Source organism: Oryctolagus cuniculus, chromosome 5, assembly GCF_051225735.1.
Source record: "Oryctolagus cuniculus isolate XC-2025 breed Fujian yellow rabbit chromosome 5, ASM5122573v1, whole genome shotgun sequence".
Lineage (NCBI taxonomy): Eukaryota > Metazoa > Chordata > Mammalia > Lagomorpha > Leporidae > Oryctolagus > Oryctolagus cuniculus.
The window spans coordinates 34,756,251-34,768,482 of NC_142871.1; the positions used below are offsets into that span (position 1 = coordinate 34,756,251).

The 12,232-nt window shown below is 37.8% G+C and overlaps 1 protein-coding gene across 1 annotated transcript in view; it reads right to left on the minus strand.

Annotated features, from left to right (window-relative positions):
* Nucleotides 1-2,360: 2,360 nt before the first annotated feature.
* Nucleotides 2,361-12,232, minus strand: part of TBPL1 (TATA-box binding protein like 1) — a 37,355-nt gene continuing 27,483 nt past the window's right edge. The window contains exons 2-7 of the mRNA XM_017345381.4: nucleotides 9,633-9,811; nucleotides 6,386-6,468; nucleotides 6,157-6,220; nucleotides 3,646-3,749; nucleotides 3,465-3,559; nucleotides 2,361-2,885 (exon numbers count right to left, since the gene is read on the minus strand). Coding sequence (XP_017200870.1) covers nucleotides 2,806-2,885; nucleotides 3,465-3,559; nucleotides 3,646-3,749; nucleotides 6,157-6,220; nucleotides 6,386-6,468; nucleotides 9,633-9,767 — 561 coding nt within the window. The 5' untranslated portion in view covers nucleotides 9,768-9,811 and the 3' untranslated portion in view covers nucleotides 2,361-2,805. The remainder of the gene's footprint in view (nucleotides 2,886-3,464; nucleotides 3,560-3,645; nucleotides 3,750-6,156; nucleotides 6,221-6,385; nucleotides 6,469-9,632; nucleotides 9,812-12,232) is intronic.

The window sequence follows — 12,232 nt, forward strand, 5'->3', positions numbered from 1 at the left end:
GCTCCTGACAAATTGTCCCAATTTGACTACAAGAATACATGGCTACTATGTTCCTTATAACAGTGGAAAGATCGTAAATCTGTGTAAGCAATAGTTAAACTAATATCAGAGACTCAGGAGACTGACAATAAAAGCCCTGGCCCTAAAATAATGATTAAATTAACAGGGGCAGGCGCGCATGCGCGCGCGCGCGCACACACACACACACACACACGGAAAGGAGATCTGAGATCTGAATTCTATCGTAGTACATTCTGTATACAAGTTACAGTTTGTAAGATTTTGTTTTGGAAAGAAAAGGGAAAGTGTGTTCTGCAGAGGATCAATTTAGGAAGCTTAAAGTAATTTTTATCAGAAATGTTTTTTTTTAAAATCAAGACAAGAGATCAGTATCAAATTTTCTTTCTTTGCTAAGCATCACAAACTATATTTAACAAAAGAGTTCCATGTGTTCACTCTGAATTTCAAACACTATAGGTACATACCTTAGCTATTTCTTGGTTTAGCCATTTTTTGAAAATGGACATGAAATTATTATAAGCCTAGTTGGTTTCTTAGTAGTGACTTCAACCTCAGTATCTTAATCACTGTTTTTCTCTTATTATCCCCAGTCTGTAACTAAACAATTTAGTCTTCAAACTAATTTTCATCCGACACCCATCCCAACACCAAATCAAGCTTTTTGGTTTTCAAAAATAAAAAGGGGGGAATACTTATAATTTTCATATATATATTCACAGTTTTTATTTATATATTAAAAAATTGACAGTACTTGTGGAAAGCCAACAGAGGACATCAGCCTTGTGTAGTAGAGCACAAGAACACTCTGCCAGGTGGTGCTCTCGAGACCAGATCTGGTCAGCCTGGCCTCCCTCCCATTTCAGATAAAGCACTTCAACGAGCTAGTGATCTGCTTAGGTTTCAAGTTGTTTGAATACTGAAAATACTACATCATCTGGATTCATATCTTGGCTCTATAATCATGCCCCTCCCCATTTCCCCATTCTATATTTCTTTTTCTGTGAACACTGCAAAATAGGAGGTCACTTACTATTGTTAAGACTAAGTGAAAATCCTAAATTTTTAAGTCTGCCTATAACACTTTAATTTTCTGTATCTGTGAGTTCAATTACCCAACTGGATCATAAAATAAAGTAAATAAACAAAATGTAAAAATAAAGAATAAAATTCTAAAAAAAAATCACAATTAAATCTTTCATAAGAAATAAAATATTATAGTTAGCCTTTACCCCTACTTTTGAAGAAGTGAGCAGTATAGAGGCAGGCATTTAAAAGGAAGATAAAAATAAGCATAAAATAATGTGTATTATTCAATGCAGTACTTAACCTAAGTTTTCAAGATTTTATGTGATAAGGAAAACTTACTATATATGGAGGTTAAAATGTTGCAATTTTTCATGAAGGTTTCAAAATATTCTGGTAATTTAGGTTCTAGTGGAAGATTGTTATTGGGATATTGTTCAGTTTCTACTGAGCAGTGAATCTGACTCTACTGAGCTTTATTTCTAGGTAAAATCCCTGCTGGTTACAGTAAACTCCTAGATGGAGGCAGTGAAATCCAACGGCAGCTTGACCCTGTATTACTGTCCAAGGGCTCACAGGCAAGCCTGGAAGACACTGCTTCATAAATGTATTTACTTTAACTTTTAAGAGTAGCAATCCCATATACTGAACAGCCATTTTCAGCTGCATTAAGACACAACAATGGAAAATATCTGGCAAAATGGCTTTCAAGTTCAAAGGTGAACCATATTATAATTATCCTGTGGCACAGAGGCAGCTTGTGGGCACTTGTTAAAAGAGCACAATGTTACCAACGTCTGACAAGGCTCTAAGATTAGCCTGGAGCACCAACCTAAGGTTTATGAGACAAGAACCTCAATCACTTTCATACAACTACAGTTGAGTCTTTCCAGAGTAACAAAGGTACAAATGGTGTACAACCCGTCACAGCTTCTTTCTCATAGCCATCTAGTAGGGAAGAGGTTTTTCATTTTAAAACTACAATCTCTTAAGAGTTATGTAACATTTTCTACCACTTTAAATTAACAACATAAAACATTATCTTTTGTCTATAAAGTTCTACTCCCATTCCCTAGAGTTTATATACATGTTTTTATTTCTAATCTGCAAGAAAAAAATTCTACTTGATATTTGGTAACAGAGCATTAAAAGATACTATACACATGTGGCATATACATACGTACACAAAATACACTTCAAAAAGAAGCCAACACACTTTAGCCAGTCTAAGCTTGCATAGATTAAAAAAAAATCATGAATACAATTTTTGTTTAGAAAATGGGGAATAAAAGTTATAGAATGGATATGAAGAGAGATCTTTTCCAAACTTTTATTTGTGCACATTCAATTGAAAAAGATAACTTTTACAGGTTCTTTGGTGCCCATATTCAGCATACAAAAATGTAAAAGACTATTCACAAATAAAACACATTAGCTCAAACTGGAAAAAAAAATAACAATAAAACAATTTTAAGGTAGTGCACACTGTGACAGCTCTGCTTATGGGGACATGAAAATTACTGCGAAAATAAATAGAATGTCCTTTTGTAAAAGCAGCAATGTCATGTCTTGTAAACTTCCTTTTTATATTACAGCAAGGTCTGAAATAACATCCAAAGGGACTGGAGCTTACACTGTAGCCATGAATGAATAAAAGAGTCTATTTCCTCAATTACTGTTGGTCCAGTTTTCCTTTTGCTTTGAGTCCAATGTGCAGCAGGTTTTAAAAGGTGCTCAGTTAGAGATTCATTAAGTGATGAATTATAAAATTTCTTTCCTGCTTTCAAACACAAATGGGTAAATCTGTTCCACAGCAGTAGCAACAGCCTTTACATTGGGTCCTGTAACAAACACAATGGAGGAAAGGGTGAGAAGAGTTAAAAAAGGGGACAAGTGACTTCCCAGAATTACCAATCATCAAGTAGTTCAGAGTTTTAAATTAGTTTAAAATATCTACACTTCCATAATCATACACAGAGTCGTAAGAACTAAGAGAATACAATTTTTTTTCTGGACAATTAAAGAAAATCCAAAACACAAAATTAAAAACCATACTTCAGGGGTGTACATTAGAATATTACTAATAGCCCCAAGCTGGCAAGTACTCAAAAGCTCATGGACAGTATATTCATGCACTGGCTACTAGACAATAACGAGAATGAAAGATCCACATACAACTATATAGAACGATATGGATGAATCTCATCATGATAATGATGAAGAAATGCACAAACTAGCATAGTGTATCTAAGGTTTACAAATAGTACAAAAGCAGGTAACACCAATCTGTAATGTTAAAAGTTGGGAGACTGGATTTCCCTGTAGGGGACAAATTAGACATTATTTCTATCTTGTCAGGTGCATCTTTTATATCATTCAGTCCAAAATTGACAAGTCTAAGTTTCAACATCACAAAATACCTGTTACTGTGATACTTCCTGTAGAAAAAATCTGTAATGTAGCTCTTAGAGACTTTATCCGATAGCACACAGCAGGATGAAGTTCAGGTTCATAACTGTATTTTAAAAAAAGCCATAATTAATATAAATACTAATAGCCTGACTAGTAATTTCAAGCTATCTTGATTCTTCAAAGACCTACCTGGCATGAGGTCTATTGTTCTTTGTGAATTCTGGCAAACGGATTTCAAATGGCATGTTACACACTGCCAGAACGTTAACAACCTTAAAATCTGTAAATATTACCTAAAGAGAGAAGTAAAACTCAATGAATTATTTTGAATTAAAAAATCTGTTCATCACATAATCTTTAATAGTTAAGTTTCCATCCTTAAAAAAAAAGCTCAAAAACTTCACTAAATAGTAAAATCTGAGATACTTGTATTATTAAAATAGAACATGTGGGGCCTTTTGAATCTTCAATTTCTTTTTCTTTAAGATTTACTTAGTTGAGAGGTAGAGCTACAGAGGGGGAGACAGCGAGAAAGGTTTTCCATATGCTGGTTCACTCCCCAAATGGCCGCAACAGCTGGAGCTGGACCAATCCGAAGCCAGGAGCCAGGAACTTCTAGGTTTCTCATGTGGGTGCAGGGGCCCAAGCACTTGGGCCATCTTCTACTGCTTTCCCAGGCCATAGCAGAGAGCTGGATCAGAAGAGGAACAGCCAGGACATGAACCAGTGCCCATATGGGATGCTGATGCCACAGGCAGAGGCTTAGCCCACTATATCATAGTGCTAGCCTCTGTTTAATTTCTTAAGAATTCAAATAGAACATTTAATTAACACTACTGGGAATAGAAAGAGAATAGTGAAGGGGAAAAAAAATAAAGCAGGATCCTCTTTCTAAAACAGAGGTGAGGAACTTTTATTTGGCGAGGAGTCATTTGGTATTTCTAACATCAATCATGGTCCATACAAAATTATCAACTTAAAAAATCAGCCTGCTATATAGACAGACATACTGAATTCTGAATTCCACCTGTGGTTGCCTTGGCAGGGCCATACCAAATGATTCTGCACATCCCTGTTCTAGAGTCAAAAATTTCAACACTGTCACTTTAAAAGGTCAATAAATAGAGTATGCACTGAGCTCCAAAGGTCAGACATTTTTCTTACATGCAATGAGAGCAGTTCCTTGAGTTTAAGTTAGATGTTTACTTTGTCTCTGAAGACACAGTGTAGCTTCATTCCTGACTCCAGCTTCCTAGCGATACAGACCCTGGGAAGCAGTGATGAAGACAACAAATGGGGTTTGTGCCACCCACGCAGGTGTTCCCAACTCCCTGCTTTGGTCTCAGTCAGAGGCCATGGAAGACAACTGGGAGTCAATCAGTACATGGGCACATTCTCCCTCTCCAGTAAAGAAACAAATACACAGTGTTTTTAACTAACTGGGATTGCTCTCAAGATTTACAATGTTATGGTAAGAAATGTAACTCCAAGGTCGAAAATAATGTTCTCTTAGCAGGAACAACTTCAGCCCATCCTGTTACCAATCTTCAATTGCTTCACCTCATTATCTTTTCCAACATTCTTCCTAAAACTACACTTCTGGAGGATCTAACTATTCAACTCATTACTCGCATAAAGCAGTTGCAGAAAGGCACAAAACCGCAAAGCAGCCCACCATCAAACCACTGTTACCCTGCAAGGCTCGCTCTAGTGCCACTCAAACTCTAACATCGCTAGGGCCCACCAGCAGCCCACTCACTTCACAGGGACTAACTAAAGTCATCAGAAATTCAACTTTCCATCACAGTTTTTACAAACGTCTTCAAATCCCCAACAAGCCTGGCTCTCTTCTTCAGAGACCATTTCTCAACTTTACCTTTCACTTACTCATCATTTGCAGATGATCCTGCAAGACCATAATGTGCAATAGTTTTATTCAACATTATATCTCTTCAAAATTACATTTGATAAGGGTGACATGCCAATAAGAGTCACTTTGCATGTATGAGAGCCTACCACCCAGTGTGCCCTTGTCAATAGGCCCTGCAATTCTCATTATCCTGACCTACCATTCTTGAAATGATTTAAAAAATTTGTGTGTATGTGAGAGGTGAAAAAAAGAGTTAAAAAACCAATTTGTAAGGAAACAAGTCTCTTCATGGGAAAGGAATCTGGGTAAAATTCAGGATGTTTTATAAACATCTATATGGCCAAGTTTTGCTACCACATTTTCACACTAAAGAATGCCATTAAAAAAAAACCTAGGAAACGTTCAATCATATGAACAATTCTGCAGTCATTTCCTTAATTTAAATAAATTAAACATTTTAATTTTACAAAAATATACCCTTGAATGCTTGCAGCTTGGATTTTTAAACATTTATTTTAAAATCACACATATTATCACTCATATTTAGGGGATATAGTGCAATATTTCAAAATTTGAACAGAATATACAATGATCAGACCAGGGTAAGCTGGCATATCAATAAACTCAGATACATATCATTTTTTTGTACTAGGAATACTCAAAATCTTCTCTATAAGCTTTTGGGACATATTCAATTAATTCTTGTCCACCATACTTTTCTGATTGTACTGTAAATATTAGAACTTATTCCTCTTGTCCAGTGGCACTCCTGTACCCATTAAGCATTCTCTCCACCCTTTCCATCTTTGGGTATTTTTTGAAAGTGTTACCTGAAAACCTAGTTTCTGCAGACTGCGGGCTAAACGTCTGGCACCAAATTTAGCTTCTTCTTCACTACGGTTTTAAGGGGGAAAAAAAAGCATACATTAGTTGGAAAATAAATTTTACACTGAGGAAAATAACAGATTTTCACATGATTTTGTTTTTAAGTCTAGGAAAACGTCCTTTCCATGAGGGGTAAATTAAAAAATTAAAATTAAAAACCCAAGTGACATTTACCTTGTTGCTCCAGTGCAAATAATTTTTCCTGAGGACCAAATTGTGGCTGTAATTCTAGGTTTTCTAAGCTTCATTAATACTTTCTGGAAAAAAAAAATCTGATTACTAGTAAGCATTAATTCTCATAGATGGTTCTGCTCTACGTGGTCAAGTTAATTACAAATATTATTCCAAGTTTATCTAAGATTGAAATAACTGTTCTCCAAATCACCCATTCAAAAATCAATTTTGAATACGAGGAACATTTTACTCCAAAATACGAGGACTATAGTAATCTCACTAAATTCCTGAAAGCAACATAATACAAGTATACCAACATTTCAACTCTTATCCCATTCTAGTCACATAACTGGAATCTACATGTATTCTCACAGGTGCCAACCTTGTTCACATCTCAAGAACTATGCAACAGCTGTTAATTTGATTTGAAATACTCTCCTCTCAACATTCTCACTTCATTCAGCTCTCACCAGGTGTCACACGGTAGGAGGGCCTTCCCCTGCCTAGTCTGAAACCCCCACCCTTTCACCACTCTCTGCTTCTAGGCTTGCTTTATTCTGCTTCATTCCCATCAAACCTTTACCCTGTATCTTCCAGTTCAACATGGCAATTCTGAGTGCAAGAAAATGTGGAAACTGGAAACACAGTTTCAGATTCCTTAGATATGAAAGTCTTTTAAAACTATTATTACCTACAGAATATAAACAGATTAAGAACTAAGCTCCAAGATAGTATATGAATTTAAATTTTCACTGCAACTTTGATCTATAAAATGTTTACTACACACACAAGAAAGAAAAATTTACTAGATAATATATAACACATGAATGAATCAGACACTTCTGCTTAAAACTTTTTGAGTTCCTCTGCCATGTGTCATATTTTCTTTTCTTTTTTTTTTTTTTTTTTTTTTTTGACAGGCAGAGTGGACAGTGAGAGAGAGAGACAGAGAGAGAAAGATCTTCCTTTTGCCGATGGTTCACCCTCCAATGGCCGCCGCTGCAGCCGGCGCACCGCGCTGATCCTGGCAGGAGCCAGGAGCCAGGTGCTTTTCCTGGTCTCCCATGGGGTGCAGGGCCCAAGCACCTGGGCCATCCTCCACTGCACTCCCTGGCCATAGCAGAGAGCTGGCCTGGAAGAGGGGCAACCGGGACAGAATCCGGCGCCCCAACCGGGACTCGAACCCGGTGTGCCGGCGCCGCAAGGTGGAGGATTAGCCTATTGAGCCACGGCGCCGGCTATATTTTCTTTTCTTTTCTTTTTTTTTCTTTTTTTTTTTTTTGACAGGCAGAGTGGACAGTGAGAGAGAGAGAGACAGAGAGAAAGGTCTTCCTCTCTCCATTGGTTCAACCCCCAATGGCCGCTGCGGCCAGCGCGCTGCAGCCGGCGCACTGCACTGATCCAAAGCCAGGAGCCAGGTACTTATCCTGGTCTCCCATGGGGTGCAGGGCCCAAGTACTTGGGCCATCCTCCACTGCACTCCCAGGCCACAGCAGAGAGCTGGACTGGAAGAGGAGCAACCGGGACAGAATCTGGTGCCCCGACCAGGACTAGAACCTGGTGTGCCGGCGCCGCAGGGGAAGGATTAGCCTATTGAGCCACGAGCTGGCCTCTTTTCTTCTTTAAAGATTTATTTATTTGAAAGGCAGAGTTACACAGAGAGGAGAGACAGAGAAAGAGATCTTCCACCTACTGGTTCACTCCCCAGATGGCCACAACAAATGGGCTTCGCCAGGCTGAAGCCAAGAGCCAGGAGCTTCTTCTGGGTCTCTCACATGGACCCAGCGGCCCAAGGACTTGGGCCAGCCTTTGCTGCTTTCCCAGGAGCATCAGAAAGGAGCTGGATCAGAAATGGAGCAGCCAGGACTTGAATGCCACCGCTGCCGGCCATGGCCTGACGCACCACAGCGCCGGCCCTGGGTATCATATTTTCAAATTAGAAAGTTCAAAGTTTACCAAAGATGAAGATGAAATTTGAACTAAAACAAAATTTCAAACACAAGTGACTGAGAAACACTGATCTGAATCTGTGGGCATTTAACTTTTTTTTTTTTTTTTTTTTTACCACTAACTTGTCCAGTGACTCAAAATTTTCAGCTACCATTCCCAGAAAAACTTCTGTTCTGTATGTTATTCTCAAGTACAAAAGCAGTGTTAGGCATTTTCATTTCAAAATATTTTAGCAGATATATTCATTCTCTTTTTTAAAGGAAAAATTATATTACTGATAAACTTCAAAATCTTTAATTTCGTGTCTCTGAAAACTGTAATCATGTTTAATTCATTTTTACTTAGTTTCTAATACTAATAACTAATGATCGCTAGGTATGCTGGTATTAATTTTTAGAGCTTAAATACAGCCTTCGTTTATCCTTAATGTTCATAATAAATGTATAAAATATAGATCACATCAATATTTGGCTTATAAGGTGTTTACAAAATTTTAAACACTCATTGTGATTTACATTGTTAATCTCAATTAATACTTATTAATACTAAAAATTTTAAATACTACAGGTTTAACAAAAGCTAAAATTCAGATTGTCTAGATTAAGATAAGAACCATATTATTTTCAGCAATTTAATTGAAAAACAAAGCCAACTGAGGCCAGTGTGGTGGTGGTACAGAGGGTTAAGTTGCCACTTGCAACACTGGCTTCCCATCTGGGGGTGCTGATTGAAGTCCTTGCTGCTCTACTTCAACCCAGCTCTCTGCTAGTACACCTTGGAAATCAGTGGAAGATGACCCAAGTGCATAGGCCTCACCCACCCACTTGGGAGACCCTGGCTCTGCCCTGGATCAGCCCTGACTGTGGTGGTCCTATGGAGAGTGAACCAGTGAATGGATGATTTTCTCTCCTTTCTGCATTTGCAGTAAATAAACCTTAAAGATAAATAAAAGAATAAATAAAAGATATTCATCTAAAAAAAGAGGACTATGACACACTACAACACTTTACAGAAATTACAACGTTTATGAGTATACATGAAAATACGAAGGTTTAAAGAAACTGAGAAAACAATAAAATGTCTCTGTAACCAATGAGTTTTTCACTAAGAATGGAAAAGGTTATCTCCCACCTTCATGAGAGGAGGGGTCTCCTTTACAGGGTTTACAACTGTATCAAGTACAACTAGAACATAGTTAGGTACTCACATACTATTTGAAGAATGAATACTTTCTAATAACATTCACAGCAGCATAAAAGGAGACATGTAGTACCCCTATTAAACTACAGATACTTACTCCAACATCACGCTTATAAATTACATTTGCTCCTTCCAAAGCAATCTTCCTTAAGTTCAAATGGCATCTTGTTCTAAAAACACAGACTACATTTGTAATTAAAATGTCCAATGCAACGTCACTGTCTGCATCCATTGGGGTAGTTTAAAAACTCAGCTTCCCACCACGCAGATCACATCCTGAGAAATACAACAAAATAAAGTCATTGAACTCCAATGCTCTGTTTATTTTTCAGAAATAATCCTGAGAGTAAAATTAAGAAATGAATTTATGTATTTTTAATGTTACTATAATCAAATCATTTCGCTCTTTTTCCCCACTAAAAATGACGTTTTAGAAGATAACGTGCCATAGAATACCATTTAAAATCTGAACCTAATTTTTATTCTTTAAATTTTTAAGTAACTTTTACATGCCAGGACTCTGCCAGACTTATCTCTGGCTACTTGCCTTTGTAACCACCAGGTTCCAGGTCAAACCACAGTTAAGGTGATTCCTCAACTCGCCATGTTTCAGGGATGGACTGTGCAGTTCCCAGTATCCAACCACTGCAACCTATCTCACACAGTGTGCTGGGGCTATGCAAATGTTGACCCACTTTTCTCTATTTCAGGTAAAGTAACTGACCCATTATGTTTAAAGAAACAGAAATAATATCTACAATATTTATTAACAGACTTTTTTATTTACTAGCCTTTCATTCATTACTCACTAAACACCTTCTAAATGCTACAGTTACCGGAGGAAAGAAATGATTAAGGGAAAGTCTTCTGTCCTCAAGGAGCTCACAAACGTGTAAGGAGGAAGCTCTATCAAACAGCACAAAACGATGTTATCAAAATCAGAATCCTCTCATATGTGTTTTTCAAGATTATCATGACAGGAACATTTATATAGACAAATAAGCAAGCTCTAGTTTTTACTAAGTATATGACCATTATTTAGCTTATTTAACTGTCTTCTCTCCTTGCAAATCAGCCAATAGTTAACAATATACTCTAGTCATCTTAAAGATCCTCTGGAGCCACATTATGAAAACCAGTATTCTATTATAAGGATTTTCAAATTAACATATGACTAAGAAAATGAAGATACCAAGAATCCAAAATGGGGGCTGGCGCTGTGGTGTAGCAGATAAGGCCACAGCCTGTAATGGGGCATCCCATATGGAAGCTGGTTTGAGACCTGGCTGCTCCACTTCCGATCCAGTTCTCTGCTGTGGCCTGGGAAAGCAGTAGAGGATGGCCCAAGTGCTTGGGCCCCTGCACCCACGTGGGAGACTCGGAGGAAGCTCCTGGCTCCTGGCTTTGGATCGGCATAGCTCTGGCCATGCAGCATTGGGGAGTGAACCAGCGGACGGAAGACCTCTCTCTCTCTGCCTTTCCTTCTCTCTGTGTGTAATTCTGCCTTTCAAATAAATAATCTTAAAAAAAAAAAAAAAAAGAATCCAAAATGAAGAAAATTCCTTCTTTCTACTTTTTAGTTTCTTATACAAAGCAAGACAAAGCAGGGGAAGACTTCTAAAACTTCTATAGGACCAAATAACATTCAATTCTGTATACCAAATGGATGCCAATTTTATTATATTTTCTCATCTTCTATCCCCACATTCCCTTTAACTATGTATTATATTCCGTTCCTTGTCTGATTTCCATAAATCACTTTTATGTACCCCTGTGGGGCAGGGGCAGCAGTTGGGATTAATGGACAGAGGCAGAGGCAATTACCACTGGTCATATGAGGCAGACACAATGCCTTACACATCACTAACTAGCTGTAAGAACTCAGCCAAATTATATCAGTGTTCTCACCTAAACATGAAACACACTCACCAGAGTGGTGTTGTAGGAATTACATAAAATAATGTTGAAATATACTTAGCACATATATCTGGTAAGTAAGAACTCAGCCAATGACAGTGGTTATCAACGAAGTTTAAATCAACAAGCAGATCAGATTTCTCGGCATCACTTCCCATGAGTATAATATAGCCCAGTTAGTGTACTACCTAGATACCACCAGGTTTTCTGCTATTTTCCTGTTAAGAAAAACTGGAATAACTGTAAGGTACTGCCTCCTGGTTGCTTCCTCCAATGTGTACTCTACCATTCCTTTACAGAAAAACTCAGATGCCTAGCCAGGTACACTGCGGCAGAAATAATACACTGCAGTTTTCAGGTTCCCTGGCAACTGGTACAGCCAAGTGGCCACATGACTATGTTCTGGACAAGGAAATATAAAACTAAATTGTTCTTCTCTGGGAAGTCTGCTTAAAGGACCAACTAAGCCAGCAAGAATTCCTTTGTCTTTCTGTTCTTCCTCACTGTTGCTACTTGGAGTTTAAATGAGAGCTGGAGCTCAAGTAGCCATTTGGGACCAAGAGACAATGACATAAGGATGACCAAACAGAAGTAGTCTGGGTCTCTGACTCTGTTAATATCTTTATTGGCCTTTTAACTGTAGACCTTCCATGTGTAACAGAAAAATCAATTCCCCTTCTGTTGGATTTTGGTCATATGCAGGCAAATCTAAACTGTCATACATCCTTTAGGGATAAACTACAAAAATCAATTATTGAAGAATAAACATTATATGAAGAA